At 41.2% G+C, this 19,037-nt stretch overlaps 1 protein-coding gene across 1 annotated transcript in view; it reads left to right on the top strand.

Annotated features, from left to right (window-relative positions):
* Positions 1-4,245: 4,245 nt before the first annotated feature.
* The window catches only part of LOC126470098 (GATOR complex protein NPRL2), a 176,523-nt gene continuing 161,731 nt past the window's right edge, over positions 4,246-19,037 (top strand). The window contains exon 1 of the mRNA XM_050097665.1: positions 4,246-4,467. Coding sequence (XP_049953622.1) covers positions 4,348-4,467 — 120 coding nt within the window. The 5' untranslated portion in view covers positions 4,246-4,347. The remainder of the gene's footprint in view (positions 4,468-19,037) is intronic.

The raw sequence follows: 19,037 nt of genomic DNA, 5'->3' as shown, positions 1-19,037 counted from the left end.
GGAATACCTTTTCAAGATGGCAGGGTTAGTGACAGATGCAGTCGACAATGGCGAGATTTTGGCTGAACTGTTCAGTGTTATACGTGAGAAACTGGAGCATATGACGGACAAGTGAAACTATTTCCGTCTATTCTTAAGTAATACTCTTTACTTGTAGTAATACGCATTCGGTTTCAGTACCTCGTAAATTCCAACGTGTTACTTATGTAAATCAGGCACATTAAAATGACGATTCATACAAAAACAACCTTCTTCATCTGGCATGTGTTACAACTGCTTCAGGAGCAAAAAGGACTGTTTCGTTTTATTTAACAGACAGTGGTATAATAGACTTAACCAAATCGAAGAACCACACCAATTATATGTACACTTTGCATTAACTGTTTTTTCTGTTTTTGATGAAACATCGATTTTTCGTGTTGCAAAACGTTTTGACGAAATAGTAGTGTCCCAATTTCATCAATTGCAGAAAATGCTGTTCCACTCTGTTTTCTATTGGGAATGTCCTTTTTTGTAAACATCACAGTAGTGTCAAAACATATTTCCACTTTCTATTGAAAATATTAGGATTACAGGCCCATTAATGAGCAGGAACATTGTCTCCCACCTACCATTACTTACTGAAGCCAGTGAACTACTTTTTTCTTACTCAGGCTAAGTTTAACACAGTGAGATTTTAAGAACAGTAAGATTTTCTTTTTAAAGTGGTGCTTCCCCAGCTACAGACTGCAGCTGTTGTTTCTCTGTTACCAGTATTATCCACATAATCCCACCCATATTTATCATAAAATAATAGCTGTTTTTGGATGCTATAATAACAGAACAGGAATCTAGTTATACACATAGTTGTAGCCTCTGGAAGGAGACCCTGGAATGCTACTTTTTTAAATTTCTTTGAATATCAAGTTATTTCAGTGTTCTCCTTTATGTCAAACTGCAGCTAGTTGAACATAAATTAAAATATGTTGTACTCGTGTGAAGTACCATTTTCCTGAAATTGATGGCTTATTATGATGGTTTAACGTAAAAAAAGTGTGATAGCACAGTAATGTTTCTTGTTCACTCAGACAAATCTATAGCAAAAAATATTGTTCACTTTTATAACCCATTGCGACAGTAACTTTCCATTTTTTAGTGAATGCTTCAGAGTAACAAAATAGTCCATCACATAGCATTATTCCCTTAAATATGTAAATTATTTATGTTTACTCAAGCTAAGTTTAACATAGTGAAATTAATAGGAAAGCAGTTTTTTTAAAAAAAAAGAAAGCTATAGCAGACAGCTGTTGCATTTCTCAGTTATTATGTTATCCCCATAACCACATACATATTTATCTCTCTGTGACAAGAACATAGGTACTTTTCATTCAGTTAACAGGGATCTTTAGTTATTGGATCTACATAATCATGACAGTGAAAGGAGTGGCTGCACATTACTTTTTTAAACTTGTCTTGAATTGTTTCATTTCATTCTCTCGTTCCTTTCAGAAATGGCTCTGTTCTACCAATGAACCAGATACTACATACTTTCAAATATTTTGCCTCTGGTGATTTCTGTCTGTCCATTGGAGACTTTATTGGTATTGTCAAGGGGGCAGGAAGTATGATTATTAAAATGATGTATATGACACTGGACAACATTCACAAGAGACAGTCTTTTACTTATTTCAGTTCTCTGCTGTAATTAAAAGAAAAGAAAAGAAACAAAAGTAGATGGCCTCGGGCATGGGTGTGTGTGTTTGTCCTTAGGATAATTTAGGTTAAGTAGTGTGTAAGCTTACGGACTGATGACCTTAGCAGTTCAGTCTCATAAGATTTCACACACATTTGAACATTTTTTGAAAAGTACATGGATTAATATGTTTTTATTCTTAAATCATTTGTATTAATTTCTATTTTCTTGTCTAATTCCTGAGCTTTATGATCCTTTTTTAATCAATACAGTTCTTTCTCCCTTCTCTGGTTTTTGCAAGGTATTTTTGAAGCAGTGCCATCAGCAACTCTGTTAATTCTTTCACATTTTTTATTCTGAAAACAAAACTGACAGTTCTAAGCTGAAATGACAAGAAAAGAAGGAAGAACATAGTGAAGATGCCAGGCCTCTGGTTACTTCTCCTTACCCTCCCAGATTACATACAAGCACTAGAGGTGATTGCACAACCCAAAATTATGTATGAAACAGTTTCTCAACCATTTATGGTGAGATACAATAACAGAAGCCTCCAGTTTTGTATATGTAGTAACTACATTTCCACTCCAAGACTATAAAAACCATAATGGAGGCTTGTTGTAAATCTTGGCATCTTATTCTTCGCATATACCCTGACTATAATTAATAATTATCACATCACAGAAACGTGATTTATATATGCCCAAGAACTGCTAAAGTAAATACACAAATAGTGTTCAGTAATTTAGCAGAGGTATTTTCTGTATAACCCACTACTTATTAAGAGGGACAAGTTTTCAGAATTCTATTTGAAATTCCATCAATTGTACATGAGCTTTTGCTTTTTGTAATTGTATTAATTTCAGTGAAGGATGTTGGTGCTACTTCTAGTTGTTTTTAATTTTGTGAAATCACGTATTTAATACATTCTCTTACTTCTTCAACTGAACCATTTAATCATATATTTGCTGTTATGTTAAGAAAGTAATTGTTAAATGTACTTGCAACTTGTGAACTGTTATTTAGTTTAATTGTTATGGAATCTTATACACTGACTGGCAGTCCTTTTTTTCATTTGACAGTGTCTCATATTGCTTTAGTATTACTATCAGCATTATTAATTTCTGTCAGGATATGCGTACTTCTGCACACTGACTTTCCTTAAAATACTACAGTATTTTCTGTAGAATGCAAGTAGGCCCTAATGTCAGATCTTGACTTCTCTGACGTTTGTATAAATTTGCCTCTTCCTCTTATATGAGACTTTAATTTTCTTTGTTATTCATGGCTTACTTGTTCTTATTTTGTTTATTGTTTTGTTTTTAGGAGAGCAATTTCCAAATATAGGCACAAATTTAGTATGGAATAAACTGAATTTGATGTTACCATCTCTTTCTACATATATCTCAGTCCATACTACCCCTTTTAACTTACTCTGGAAACACTGTATCCTACTGTCATTAATAAGCCTTAGTGCTTTGTATTAACCTGCATCAGGGTTGTAAGGAACCATGCTGTTTATATCTATTAATTTGTGTCATAATCAAATGTTCCATTAACAACTGGGTATACATTAATTGTCTCAGCTTGGACACTGTTTATAAAAATGTTATGAATAAGTGTCTTTCTATTTTGCTGTATATGAGTCTGAAAATTGGCTACCGAAATTAGAGTGAAACACACAAATAATAATTTTAGTTCATTTTTCCTGTCTGCATCTTGTAAGAAATTTACATTGAAATTTTCACAAACTACTAACTATTTCCTCTTTTAAACAGTTAGCTCACTAATAGACATAGATTTCTCATAAAGAGCTGAAAGTTTTCTAGAGGTGATCTGCAGACTGTTACAATTATCAGAGAAGTTTTCTGGAGTAACTACTCACAACAACATGCTTCTAGGTACTGTGCAACACAAAAAATATTTGTTTCAATATTTTTGACTTTGTGTCAAACTTTAATATATGTTGCATCTCTTCCTCTTCCTATATTAGCTCTACACAGAAACAAAGCCAGTCTATAATACATGATATTTAACTTTTCAATCTCTGTGATTACACGGTCTTCAGAGAGGCATAGATCATCTATCACTTCTCAGTTTTCCACATCTTCTGAAATATAATAAGCTCATCTATCTTGGTTTTCAATCCTCTAATGTTCTAATGAAACAAATTAGTATTATTTTTCCGGAGCCTGTTACACGTATTATGGTCTTGTACTGCTCTAATTTCTGTCAATACTCTCTGCCTGTAACCCTACTCTAACGAAAAACTTGTGTCCCTCTGATTCCAGTAAAGGAATTTCGTCTTGTCTGCTTCGGCTTCGGCTGTGGTAGTGGATGTAAGTATCCACTGTTTCATTGCCTTTATCTTAATTTCTTTTTTTGGAGAAAAATGAGCTGTTCAGGTATTAAAAAAAAAATCCTAAAAGTCTGAGATATTAATTGAACTTCTAAGGTATTATCAATCACCACTTTTCTTGGCAGTAGACAACATTTTCGATAACTATCGAATCGATCGATATGTGTGTTAGTGTTACGTGTCGTGTATCATTGCATTGGTTTAGTAACATCTGAGATATGTTGATTGTGTAGTTGCCGGTGTGTGTTTATGTGTTAGCTATGTGAGACTAAAGTGACAGGTGTTCGGCAGGTATTGTTGCAGAAGACGGAGAAAAGATATGGGTGCAGTCAATGGCGGCGATGAAAGATATTTCGAAGGATGCGGGCGTGAAGGTCCTGTAAGATGTATTTTCTTCAGTGAATTTCATCCTACTGCTGGGCCAAAAATAACATGTCAGGTTTGTTGATCAGTTGTATGTTTCAGCATGCGTTTGTTATTTTATAATGCAAGGTGATTATGGTACTGTCAGATTTATTGTGTCATTTGTTTGACAAAACCGAATCTGACAACCGTCACCACGTAAGAATTACAATGTAAATTGTTGTAGATAAATACATCCGATGTCATTCATAATTGCAAGCCTCGTTACCGCTGGATGTAATTGTAAGTTGTTGGTGATAAAACTTTCTTTTATTCATGGCCGATAAACAGCCCTGTATGCGGTGTTCATGTTACAACCCGTTTATTTTCTTGGTTTTCCTGTGTAGCTTAAGGGCTGTCCTGTGCAAGATGATCATCTGCTGAAGCTAAAACATTTGGTCCATTGGAAAAACATTTCGTATGAAAATCATTCTCAGCCAGGGAACATCGTTTGGTATGAAGATCGCTAAATATTAGTAATGGAAAACTTTTGTGTGCATCATCGTTAAAACGATTTTAATTTTTTCCCCTCAAATTAACATCGCCGTTATAACTCATACAGAACAACGGGAACTTTTATTTTGTGTTCAGTGACATGTTTAAAAATACCATTATACTGACTTGAAGAAGCTAACACACTAGTGAACTGAACTGTAAAATATTTGTTCTGGTGCTGTCTGTTGTTAACTTGTCAGTAAAGAAAGTAGTGTTTATGTGTGTAATGACTAAGGGTTTTGCCCTAATTGCAAGTTTCCAGGGAACTATTAAATGCGGGTTTTACATCCGTATTTTAATCAACCGTGGATCAGAAAAATGTAGTTGTCTTGCAGTTCCCTTTTACTATGATTAGTTAGGTGTCAGTGTAGTATGGGGCACCTATTTACTAGTTCATTAAGGCCTAAGCCATACACTTTCAAAGTATTAGCCATGTGTGATTATGATTTTGTTCCCAGAGTGGTTGCGTAAATGGTAATTAGACTGTGTATGGTTTTAAGTTTTTTGCTATCAGTGGTGATATAAATGCAGTTGTGTTGATGATTAACTGTGTGATATGCACCATTCCTGGATTATGTATCACCAGTTGTTGTCAAATTATGAGCATGAAGTAATGCGTACACATATAGAAATAGTGAGTAGTCTCATTGTCTTTATTGTGTAGAAATGCAGATTTGTTGTTTCACGTGGTTCTGTGTGCTTATGCTTGGAAAATAGTACTTTACTTGATGACAATGAAACTTTGCTGCTGTTCTACTGAATACATGTTTCAAATAAGCAAATGCTTTTACCATATATTCGTGTCCAATTCTGTATGGAGTAGTCAGTGAATCTGTAGCTTTCTAAGAATGTGCCCTTAGTGCTTGTTAGGGCTGTGGAGAGAGGCTCCTAACTAATTGTAGCTTGCAGAATTAGAGTGGTGGTTACTTTTTTATAAGTAACTAGAACTGCTCAGTTAATCCAGAGAACAAAAATAAAAGATATTATGCATAGTTTCTTTGATGGACGCATTATCATCCAGTCCTTATTTGACATTGGCTTACCTATTATTTAAGCTTGTATCAAACTATTGAAGGTGGCAGATTAATCTGTGGAAACCAGTAAAGTGAAAAAAATGTGCAGCTGAGAACTGAACAGCTATGAACACTATCATAAATCCAGAAAAGGTGTATGACATAGCAAACAAATGTGTGGGGAATATTTTGGTGAATTTGTGTACTTATAGCTTATTACGTATCCAGACCTGTGAAAGATCCAATGGACTAGCAGATATAACTTTCATCCTAATTGGAATAGTTTCCACCAGATCTCTTAATATTTTTCATTGCGATCAGTGTGTTTTTTCCCTTGTTTATTTCTTCCTATGCTTATGGGATATAAATATAAATCTATTATGAAAAACCATTGTCATTCTCAAGAATTTTGGAACACTGGCCTTCAGTTCATTACAAGGACTCGAGAATGGTCCAGCTTTTACAAAGGAAGTAGCGGGCACATTGCTCATCCTCAAGCACAAATAGTCTTATCTGGGTTTCATATTTTGTCAGACTGATTGAAGAAATTGTGCCAGTGGCCTTGCGATAGTGGTGCCACAGGTTCCTGTTAGGTCGCCGAAGCTAAGAGCTGTCAGACTTGGCTAACACTTGGATGGGTGACCGTCTGGGTCTGCCGAGAGCAGTTGGCAAGTGGGATGCACTCACCCATTGTGAGGCCAATTGAGGAACTACTTGACTTAGAAGTAGCGCCTCTGGTGACAAAAACTGACAATGGTCAGAAGAGTGGTGTGCTAACTACATACCCCTCCATACCCGCATCCAGTGGTGCCTATCGATGGAGGACAACACGGCAGTCTGTTTTTACCATTGGGCCTTGTGAGGCTGTTCAGACAGAGTTTAGAGACTGAAGAAATGATGAAGTCCACATAAAAGCCATGTAATTTGTGATAAAGAGTCATGCCACTTGAAATTAGGTTGTTTTGGACTGTGGGATACTATTCAAGAAAGATGTTGTAGCATGTTAAGGTGTGCTGCTGGAGATACAAGAACAGTCTTTACAGAAAATTCTACAAACTTGCTTCTTCCTGGTGTAGATGTTGTGGAAACCGCTCACTGGTATGGAAGAGAGTACGGCAGTTGTTCCTTTGTGGATCATCCATGAGTAGAATGGTAAATTGGGTACCAAAGGCTAATGTAACATACAGCAGGTAAATAACTACTTTTACAATTACAGTATTTAATAGCTATCAAATATTAGTATTACCAGAATTGCAAAGTCTGAGTTAATACATATCAATAATACAAATATTTGGCTAAACTAATTTAGGAACACACTATCTAATGGGCATGTAAAATTCTACTTTAAAAATAATTTTGTTTGCAACAGGAAATGAACCAACACTTTCTGTTGACACTGGTTGTCACATGAAAGACATGAAAAGCACTATTTGATTGAGGTGACTCCAACAATGCAAAAACAAAATGCAAATATCTGCTGAAACACCAAAGAAGATGCATCTGACAAGTCTTAAGAGAGACATCCTGTTATGTAGTTATAGATGTGCCATGGATTGCAGTTTTAAAACGTTATCCAAGTTTATGTGATCAGCAGCCACACACCTAACAAATATTGATGAAGTTTGAGCTCTGTAATATGTTATTTCCAATGAAAGGTCTTATCAATATGCAGAAACAATACTTTTTAACATATTTTCTTTCTGCCATGCTGTGTTGTTATATCCAGCTCCAAACTGCATAATTTTTTAAGTTGATTAATGTGCAGCACACTGATTTGGGGGAAATTTTCATACACCATTCCTTCTATTGCTACATCCCGACTGGCACTGATCATGATGCTTGCATCCTCAGAAAATAAAATTATTTGTTTTTCAGCATAAGATGGGTGGTCATTTATACACAGCAAAAGAGAAGTTAGTAAAATAGTGATCAATTGGTAGCCTACTGTATTTCTTTGTTATCATTCAGAAGGTGATATACCATGAAAACCACCTGAACAGTGGAATATGACTGTGCTTCCTGTCACTTATACATCAGATGCACTAGTTCCTCATTATACCTCAAAATTTATAAATTTTAGTTTTGTCCAAACAATGACTGCCTCAGATTGATCACATAATCAGTAACCTTCATGGGAAAGTGGAGAATGGAAACATATGAAACCGGATGAAAATATATATTCATTTATTAACCACAAAAATAACAAAATAGAAAGCACTGAAATTTTGAAACCATCACTAAGCAGCAAAAGTACTTCAATTTTATGGCGTTGACATCTTTCACACAGTGTCAGAATTACTAGAAGAAATGCATTGGCTCACAGAGAAGCAAAGTTGGCAGATCATATTTGTAAAAGGATTGGCAGACAGTGTTGTGACAGTTTTTACATTCATAGTTCTGACATCATTTTGTGACCAGCTTCTGTACTGCAAGTCATGCGTCTGTGTATTTTGGGATGTAGGAGAGACAGTGATTCCTACCTGTCTTCAGTGAGAATAAATCTTTTCAGCTAGCTTTGCCCAGCCCTATTTCTTTCATGATTCTAAACATTTACCAACATAAAAAATACAAAATCTCATTAAAATGAAAGCAATATCTCCAACCGCCGGAAAACATTTTTCTTGGCACTTGTATGGGTAAAATTTCTACTTCTTGGCACGTAATCTATGTGTTTATGTTCCACAGGGCTCAATCCATATGAAGTGGTCAAGTGATGGTTGCTTGACCATTTTTAAATATTTTAATTTCTTTGTGTGATTGCCCTATGTTTGTGAAGTTCAAAACAGTTTTTTAAAATAATTTATCTTGCACCTTTACTGGATGGCGGACATTTTCATTTGTAAGCGCGCGACGGTGTTTCAGTTTAGAGGCGTTAGCAAAAATGTGAATATCTCTGCACTGGGTTAAGTTACAACATTGCAATTGACATGATTGTTTTTAGAAAAGTGTCCTCTACAACATTGTCTATTACACAAAACGCCCCAAATTCAAAAATAACCAGTCAAAATGACCTCCAAAGTTTAGTATAGTAATTTTCAAAAATCCACTTTTTAGGCCCAAAAATAACAAACAAGGAGTGATTTGTGAGAGTCTGTTTTTTTCCTATAGTTAGATATCATACACTACTAGTCTCATATAGAGCAAGAACACTTACAAAGGTTTCCTTAATTTTTTTATGAATTTTTGAAATTTGAAAATTTTCATATTTTGTAAAGTTTGGGGTTAGTTATCTCAGGTGGGACTGAATATAAAAATATGATTTTTGCACTGTTTGTACACCTATATGATAGCAATGTATTGTAAAAATTTCAACAGTGATATCTGACTGTGAACAAAGATATAAATTTTTGAAAATGAGGAGATAATTCACATTACTCTAAAACTGATCTTACTGCTTTTGCCTATTTAAATGGTTTGTTGTTTCATTGTAGTAAAGTTTAATTGTGACATATATTTAGTTAACACTAGCACCCAATATTCATTTAGTTTATTTATTTTTAATAATGCAATATTAAACAATAGGAGTTTTCACTATAGTTCTATGGTAATAAAAATGCCCATTTACGTTTAGATTTATTGTCAATAAAGAAGTACATTATTGTTGGGTGTGGCATTGTAGATGTACATTATTGCTGGTTGTTGCATTGTTGTAGTCAGTCCGTTCTGAAACCTCTGTTAGAGTGGATTTACATACTTCATTGAGAGTGTAGAATGTGTTACGTGCTTTGTTCTGTGTGTAATTTGTAATTAATTTTGAGAGATTAACTGGAATGCAATAACATGGATGAACAGTGCTCCATTGGACAGATAGCAAGTGAAGTATGTCACAAAACAGTTTACGGTTCAGTTTCAAAAAACTTGAAAAATGTCAATGACTGTGATGAAGTTAGACAAACTTGGTTTAAATTTCGAGTAAGTTCTTCTGTAACATCAGTGTGTGAGTATCAGGAGAAGAAATATACTCTGAAATACGACCACATTTTTGGCAGAAAGTGCTGTCATCCACTTAAAGCTCATAAAAAGCCTATTACTAAAGGTTTGAGGGAAATAAAATTTGAACATTTCTCCTTGTTATGTGAGAGTGAAACAGCTTCCCAAGTGAAACATAATGTGGTTCCTGGAAATTCCCTGTGCCCAAATTGTTACTCAAAAATACACTCCTGGAAATGGAAAAAAGAACACATTGACACTGGTGTGTCAGACCCACCATACTTGCTCCGGACACTGCGAGAGGGCTGTACAAGCAATGATCACACGCATGGCACAGCGGACACACCAGGAACCGCGGTGTTGGCCGTCGAATGGCGCTAGCTGCGCAGCATTTGTGCACCGCCGCCGTCAGTGTCAGCCAGTTTGCCGTGGCATACGGAGCTCCATCACAGTCTTTATCACTGGTAGCATGCCGCGACAGCGTGGACGTGAACCGTATGTGCAGTTGACGGACTTTGAGCGAGGGCATATAGTGGGCATGCGGGAGGCCGGGTGGACGTACCGCCGAATTGCTCAACACGTGGGGCGTGAGGTCTCCACAGTAGATCGATGTTGTCGCCAGTGGTCGGCGGAAGGTGCACGTGCCCGTCGACCTGGGACCGGACCGCAGCGACGCACGGATGCACGCCAAGACCGTAGGATCCTACGCAGTGCCGTAGGGGACCGCACCGCCACTTCCCAGCAAATTAGGGACACTGTTGCTCCTGGGGTATCGGCGAGGACCATTCGCAACCGTCTCCATGAAGCTGGGCTACGGTCCCGCACACCATTAGGCCGTCTTCCGCTCACGCCCCAACATCGTGCAGCCCGCCTCCAGTGGTGTCGCGACAGGCGAGAATGGAGGGACGAATGGAGACGTGTCGTCTTCAGCGATGAGAGTCGCTTCTGCCTTGGTGCCAATGATGGTCGTATGCGTGTTTGGCGCCGTGCAGGTGAGCGCCACAATCAGGACTGCATACGACCGAGGCACACAGGGCCAACACCCGGCATCATGGTGTGGGGAGTGATCTCCTACACTGGCCGTACACCACTGGTGATCGTCGAGGGGACACTGAATAGTGCACGGTACATTCAAACCGTCATCGAACCCATCGTTCTACCATTCCTAGACCGGCAAGGGAACTTGCTGTTCCAACAGGACAATGCACGTCCGCATGTATCCCGTGCCACCCAACATGCTCTAGAAGGTGTAAGTCAACTACCCTGGCCAGCAAGATCTCCGGATCTGTCCCCCATTGAGCATGTTTGGGACTGGATGAAGCGTCGTCTCACGCGGTCTGCACGTCCAGCACGAACGCTGGTCCAACTGAGGCGCCAGGTGGAAATGGCATGGCAAGCCGTTCCATAGGACTACATCCAGCATCTCTATGATCGTCTCCATGGGAGAATAGCAGCCTGCATTGCTGCGAAAGGTGGATATACACTGTACTAGTGCCGTCATTGTGCATGCTCTGTTGCCTGTGTCTATGTGCCTGTGGTTCTGTCAGTGTGATCATGTGATGTATCTGACCCCAGGAATGTGTCAATAACGTTTCCCCTTCCTGGGACAATGAATTCACGGTGTTCTTATTTCAATCTCCAGGAGTGTATTTGTTGTGACGCTGTTAGCATATTACATTTTGCTTGTTCTACCGTAAGTTAGACGTATCTCCTGCTTCAAAAATAATAAAATTAAGTAGCAGAAAAAGGAAAGCAGCTATTGAAAATAAGGTCCTACAACAAATTTCAGACAAAATTAGAAAAGACTTGGAATCATGCTTTAATAATACAGATACCAACATTATTTCTAAAGAAGAAGAAATCCTACCACCAGCATCAACTGACACTGATATTTGATCTTAGTAGAGAAATTAAAAATTAAATGTTCAGTGACATCTAAAGAGGAAAAAGTTAAAATTTTAAGTTTGCTCCCTGACCCATGGCAAGAGAAAAAATAGTTCATGAATTCAGTGTTTCTCATTGTTTGGTTAAACTAACCTGAAAATTAGTGAAAGAGCAAGGCATTCTTCCAGTTTTAGGAAAGAAGAAAGGGGTATGTATAAGTGAAGAAACAATTAAAAAGATCCAGCAGTTTTTTGAAGATGATGAAAACAGTAGAATGTGCACTGGTTGCAAAGAGTTGTTATAAAAGGAGTTAAAGGAACAAAGCAAAAATGAGTAGTGCTGTCAAATTTAAATGAACTTTATGTAGCTTTCAGAAATTCTCATCCTGAGTGCAAAATTGGAAGGTCAAACTTTTGTGACCTCCGCCCTAAGTGGTATATTTTGGTTGGATCCTCAGGGACACACTCCGTATGTGTTTGTTTATATCATCAAAAATGTCGAACTGATGATTGTGGGTGCAAAACTCAGTGATCTTAACTACAAAGAGTTACTACATTTAATGGTCTGTGACACTAACAGTTATGACTGCATGATGAGTTTGTGTAATAAATGCCCTGGTAAGGAAACTGTTATTGAATTGTTTCATGAATATCAGGAGGAAATGCCAGACAGTATTACCTTCAAACAGTGGGTCACAACTGACAGGGCAGAAATGATAACAGTGGTTAAATCTCAGGAAGAGTACTTGGAATCTTTATTTGATAACTTAACAAAAACCCAAAAGTCACCACTGTGTTTCTAAAACCCAAAGTATGTGTTGAAAAGCACAATTCATGAAACTGAATGCATAGCACTAGCTGATTTTGCAGAAAATTTTACATTTGTGATTCAGGATGCAATACAAGGGTACCACTGGGTCAATGACCAGGCAACAGTGCATCCATTTATTCTCTACTTTAAAAATGAGAAAGATTAAGTTTGCAGTTCTTCAATTTGCATTCTAAGCGACTACTTGGAGCGCAACACTTCGGCTGTACATGTGTTTCAAAAGTATGTAATAAATTACATAAAATAAAATTTTCCCAAGGTTGAGAAGCTGATACACTTTTCAGATAGAAGTGGTAGTCAGCATAAGAACAAAAATAATTTTTCAAATCTGTGCAACCACAAAGTAGACTTTGGGTTGGAGGCTGAATGGCACTTTTTTGCTTCCTGCCGTGGTAAAAATGCATGTGATGGAGTAGGAGGTACAACAAAACGCGAAGTAAAGCCAGCCTACAAGGACCAACCACAGACCAAATTCTCACAGTACAGGACATGTATGTCTTTTGCAAGGATAGTATTAAAGGCATTACCTATTTTCTGACCAAGAAAGAAGTGGTTCTGCATATGAAAACAACACTTCAAACCAGATTTGAAAAATGTATAGCAATAAAAGGAACAAGGCATTTCCACAAATTGCAGAAAACTTTGTTCGATGCTGTGTATCATCAGAAACCGAAATTTATGAAGACTGCTGTGTCAGTAAAATTACATCTCTGTCTTTAACGTTGAATGACATAGTGGCATATGTTTATGATGGACAGTGGTGGCTTGCAGAGGTTGAAAGAATGAGTTTGGAAAACAATGATGTTTTTGTGCGTTTGTACCACCCTGCTGGCCCAAGAACATCATTCAGGAAATCTACTTGTGACAAAGTTTGGATACCAATGAAAAATGTTTCAAGGAAACTTTCAGTGCTTGAACTTACTACAGCAACTGGGTGCCCCCAGGGGCTCAGCATTCAGGTGCCGGGTACGGGCTTGGCGACCCCGGGGTTCCTGAGCTGGGGACTGGTAAGCGCCACCAGTCCCCTGTCACCGTAAGCTCTGGGCATACTTCAGCGACCACCGTGCAGTGCGGTGGTGGAATGTTGTGTGTCTCAGGGAATGGGGATCTTGGCTTGACCGCCCAGATCGCGAGGATGCCATAAACCTCTATAAACAACCCCTCAATGTCAAGGTGTGCTGCGCGCTGATGAGATGCATGGCTATTGAGGTGGAACAGTCGTTAGCGGGCAACCTCTGGGGAACCTGCCGCACCTCAGTTGTATAAGGCTTACCTAGGCACACAGGGCACTGTCTAGGTGGACTTCTAGTTCCCTAGCTGCTCATGGGACCGAGATGGATCCTTCGAAATCCGCTTTTCTTCCTCCCAGCGGAAAGGGTGGGCCACTGGAAGGTTCTAACACACAGTCTCTTAAGGGGGCTCGTGCAGTCGGTCCCCTTGACTCCGACACTTCTTTGACAAGTCCAGTCTTAGGTAACAGAATGCATTCTGGTAATCCAAATGTGTTTCTCATTGCGAAACGGAAGGAGGGTAGTTTCGAGAAGGTTTCGCCCTTCTATATACAAAAGGGTTTGGAGGGAATCTGTGGCTCCTTAAAATCAGTGAAGTGCTAATGTAATGGGACCTTGCTAGTGGAAACTTCCACTTCCCAGCAAGCAACTAACCTCCAATTTGCTAAATGCCTTGGAGAGTATGCCATAGATACTGAACTGCACGGCACCTTGAACTACAGCAAAGGTGTTGTGACATGCTGGGATCTAGTTGACATTCCCAAGGAAGAACTGCAACGTGAGTGGGCTCCGGAAGGTATCGTTGATGTCCAACATATCATGAAGAGGGTTGATGGCAATCTTGTCAAATCCGACTCCTTTATTCTGACCTTCAATAGCACGAAACTTCCTGAACATGTTAAAGCTGGCTTCCTTCGCCTTAGTGTGCGGCCTTATTTCCCGACCCCAATGTGCTGTTTTAAATTCCAGCGTTTTGGGCATCCCACCTTAGGATGTAAAGGCGAAGCGACTTGTGGCAACTGTGGTAAGGCTGCTCATGAAGAAGTTGGTTGCTCGTCTCCAGCCAAATGTATCAACTGCTCTGGGAACCACCCTGTTTGGAGTAGGAACTGCCGAATATTTTTAGAGGAATGCAAAGTCCAGGAAATAAAAACAACCAAGCGTATCCCCTATGGTGAGGCCAAGAAGATCTATAAGTCAATGCAACCTCCCACATTTGTTACATCTTTTGCATCCCTGGTTCAGAAGCCTACTCCAAAAGTCGATGCCTCAATGCAGACAGAGGTGGCGAGTGTTGGCATTAATACCTGCAGCTGTCAGTGCACTTGCAACGCAGCCAGTGCTTCAGAGCCAGTAGCCCTTACTCGAATGGCAGACAAAGGTACAGTGGCGAACTTGGGCCAGACCCTGGCGCCTCCAACAGCTGAGGATGTTCTGAAGCCCAGTACAGCCATTACCACTCCCACTCCGGCTCCCCCTAAGCCCACCATACCGCAGAAAGCTCCCGTACAGCAGCAACAGTGGGTCAAATCCCGTGGTAAACCGTCTGACCATGCAGATGTTGTTTTACGTGAGGCTTCATCTGACTCTTCCCCAGAGCTGATGGAATTCGACGTATGTGTGGGGCAATCATCTCGCCCCACGCCTGCCCATCCATCTGTTGCAGTCTCCCTGCCCCATCAGAGAGACAGGTTGAAGGTGCTACCCCCATCGTATAGATGGTTCCCATCCTTCAGTGGAACTTGCAAGGGTTCAGGACGCATATGGAGGAACTTCGTCTACTCTCTCAGGGTAGACCACTCTGTCTGTGTCTCCAAGAGACTTATTTCCATCCATCATACTCCCCTGACCTACGAGGCTATACGCTCCACAAAAAGGATGACCTGTGTGGAGAGAGAGCTAGAGGAGGCGTGGGTATTTTCGTCGGGATGGACTACCACTCCTCGCCTCTCTCGCTTTCGACAACTTTACAGGTCGTCGCTGTGTCCGTGCACGTGCGTCATCCATTGACTGTATGTTCGCTTTACTTGCCCCCACATGATGCACTTGATGAAGTGGCCCTCACCGACCTTCTTACACAGCTCCCCCAGCCATTCATTATTTGTGGTGATTTTAATGCCTACAATGTGCTTTGGGGCTCTGCAATTACCTGCCCCAGGGGTAGAGCAATTGAGAGGTTTCTCCTGTCATCCTGTGCCTACTAGCTCAATGGAGGACAGAGCACTCATTTCTGCACAGTGACTGGGTTGTTCTCTGCCATTGATCTCTCGCTTTGCTCTCCAGCTCTTGCCGCTAGTGCTCACTGGGAAGTGGTTCCTGACTTGCATGGCAGTGATCATTTCCCAATCTGGATTCACCAGCCAGATGGTGTGGGCCCCGAAAGGAGACCACTACGATGGGTGCTCAGTGGAGCCAACTGGACACTTTATAGCCAGTTGGCCCAGTTCGAACACTGTGCGAATGTTGAGGCGTGGGTGGATCATATTACCAAAACGGTCCACCATGCCGCTGCAGCATCCATTCCACAGGCCACCGGAAGAGGTCACCTGTCCCTTGGTGGAGTGCCGAATGCCGCTCTGCAATCAGGACCAGGCGTGCGGCTCTGTGTCGGTTCTAGTGTCGGCCGACTGCTGAGAATCTTGCAGCCTTTCGGGTGGCGAGGGCAAGATGTCGCTGCATTATTCGTGAGAGCAAGAAGAGGTCATGGCAAAAGTTCCTGAACACCATTAATCGTTCCACCACAAGTTCCATTGTGTGGGATACCATCAGAAGCATTTCTGGCAGAGGAGGGAGGTGCCCCATGGCTGCTGTAATGAATAACGGCACTCTCCACACGGATCCGCAAGACTTTGCCCAGACTATGGCAGTGTATTTGCCACCGTTACTGCAACAACCAGTCAGGATCCAGCGCCATAGAGCGGTTGCTGAGAGGTGTAGTCTGGACTTCCAGTCCACCTCTCATGAAGTTTACAACTGCCCGTTATCTATGTGGGAGCTGGATTCTGCATTGTCTGCAGCTCGTGACACATCCCCTAGTCACGATAGGATCCATTACAGTATGCTGCGGCACCTCCCAAGGCACAAGAAAAAAATTCTCCTCGCACTTTTTAATGCCATTTGGACGTCAGGTCACTTTCCTGACTCGTGGCGTGAGGCAGTTTTAATTCCTTTTCTAAAACCTGGGAAAGACTGCACAAGCCCGAGTACCTTCCGTAGTAATGCCCTCACTAGTTGCATGGGAAAGACCGTGGAGCAGATGGTCAACCGCCGCCTTGTCTGGATGTTAGAATCCCGGCAACTCCTTAGTCGCTTTCAGTGTGGGTTCAGGAGGTTTCGTTCCACCCTCGATAACCGTGCCCTCCTGGAGACGGCTGTACAACAAGCTTTCCTGCGCCGTCATCACCTTCTAGGTGTATTTTTTGACATCGAGAAGGCCTAAGATACCACTTGGAGGCGTCTCATCCTGGAGCAGCTTCACGAATGGGGTTTTCTGGGTTGTCTCCCTCTTTTTATTAAGTCTTTCCTCTCTCCACGATATTTTAGATACCAAATTGGTGACGTCCTGTCTGATCGTTTTGAGAAGGAGAACGGTGTCCCTCAGGGTAGCGTTTTAAGCGTGACTCTCTTTGCCGCCGCTATTAATAGCATCACATCCATAGTGAAAAGTCCTGTCCAGTACTCCTTGTTTGTGGATGATTTCTCTTTGTTTTGCTCTACTTCAAGCCTTGCAACGACAATGCGTCAGTTGCAACTTACTCTTAGACGTTTGGATGACTGGGCGTAGAAGAGTGGTTTTAAGTTTTCCACTGAGAAGTCCGTATGTGTTCTTTTTCACTGTTCTCGTTCGATTTTAACCTTTCCTGAGTTGAGGATGAGGGACACTATTCTTACTTTTAAAGACACGGTGAGATTTCTGGGGCTCATTTTTGACTCTAAGCTTACGTGGTTACCTCATCTTAAAGACCTGAAACGGTGGTCACTTCAGGCTTTAAACATTTTAAAATGTCTTAGCCACAGTACATGGGGAGCTGACAGGACTTGTCTGCTCCAGTTTTACAGGGCATTTGTGCGATCTCGGCTCGATTATGGGTGCACGGTGTATGGGTCTGCGAGGCCTTCTTACTTAAAGATGTTGGACGTTGTGCACCATGAAGGGCTTCGGTTGGTGACTGGGGCATTCCGAACTAGCCCCATACCAAGCCTCTGTGCAGAGGCTGGTGAACCGCCACTTCATATGCGGCGACGGCTACTTACAGTACGCCAGGCGTATAAAATTTTGTCCACACCATACACACCTGCATACCATACCGTTGCTCAGCCTCCTCTGGCACGGTTATTTCATAACCGGCAACGTGCGATGCAGCCCTATGGGATTTGCGCACAGGATCACCTTGCTGCGATGTCCATGGCTGGTCTTCATGTTTTACGTTGCGGTTGGAGCAGATTTCCACCTTGGCTCCTCCGGAGACCCAAACTTATTTTAGATTTGACTAATTTTAAGAAAGATAGCACACCAGATTTTAGATTCCAATCTCTGTTTTTTAACATTTTAGATGTGCATCACGGTTTCACCGTCGTTTACACTGATGGCTCCAAACAGGAGAATTTCCTTGGCTGTTCTGTGGTGTTCCCCGATCATATTACCCGTATTCGCCTCCCGGCTGAATATACCGTTTTCGCAGCAGAGCTCCACGCGATCCTGAAGGCACTGGAGCAGATGAATCATATTCGGGGTGACCGATTTCTTCTCTGCTCCGATTCTCTTAGTGCCTTACCATCACTGCAGAACCTGTACCCGACTGAGGAGATGGTCCAGCTGATATATGACCAACTGTACTTGCTCCTACGGCGGGGTAAAGAGGTATCCTTCTGCTGGGTGCCTGGTCATGTCGGAATATGGGGCAATGAACAGGCCGATCGGGCTGCCAAGGAGGCCTGCAGAGAGCAGGATGTGTTCCAGTGTTCTATCCCCTTGCAGTCTGTCATCTCTGCACTCCACAGGAAGTGCGTGGAGTTGTGGGAGGATGAATGGCTGGCGGTGGCGGCCAATAAACTGCTGTTGGTAAAGTCAACCACTCGGCCGTGGCGTTCCTCCTGCCGGTTGCTCAGGCGGGAAGAGGTGGCTCTCACACGTCTTCGGATCGGGCACTGTCCTCTCACACATAGCTTTTTATGACGGGAGGAGGATCCTCCCTTTTGTGAGGCTTGTGGTGTGCACATCTCTGTCCGGCACATATTAACAGACTGCATTTTATACCGTGGTGCAAGGGCAGAAGCACAAGTTGATGGGGATCTGCCTTGTGTTTTAGCTAACAATGAAACGTTTGTGTCTAGGGTTTTTAAGTTTTGTGATGTTTCTGGACTCTGGCCTAAACTTTTAGGTTGGAGGTTTTAGTGTATTGCAGAGTGGCTGACTCCTCCCTTTTTCCCTTGCGGTCAGCCAGCCA

Source organism: Schistocerca serialis, chromosome 3, assembly GCF_023864345.2.
Source record: "Schistocerca serialis cubense isolate TAMUIC-IGC-003099 chromosome 3, iqSchSeri2.2, whole genome shotgun sequence".
NCBI classification, from domain to species: domain Eukaryota; kingdom Metazoa; phylum Arthropoda; class Insecta; order Orthoptera; family Acrididae; genus Schistocerca; species Schistocerca serialis.
The sequence above is the reverse complement of the archived record's forward strand: the minus strand, read 5'-3'. Positions and strand labels throughout refer to the sequence as shown.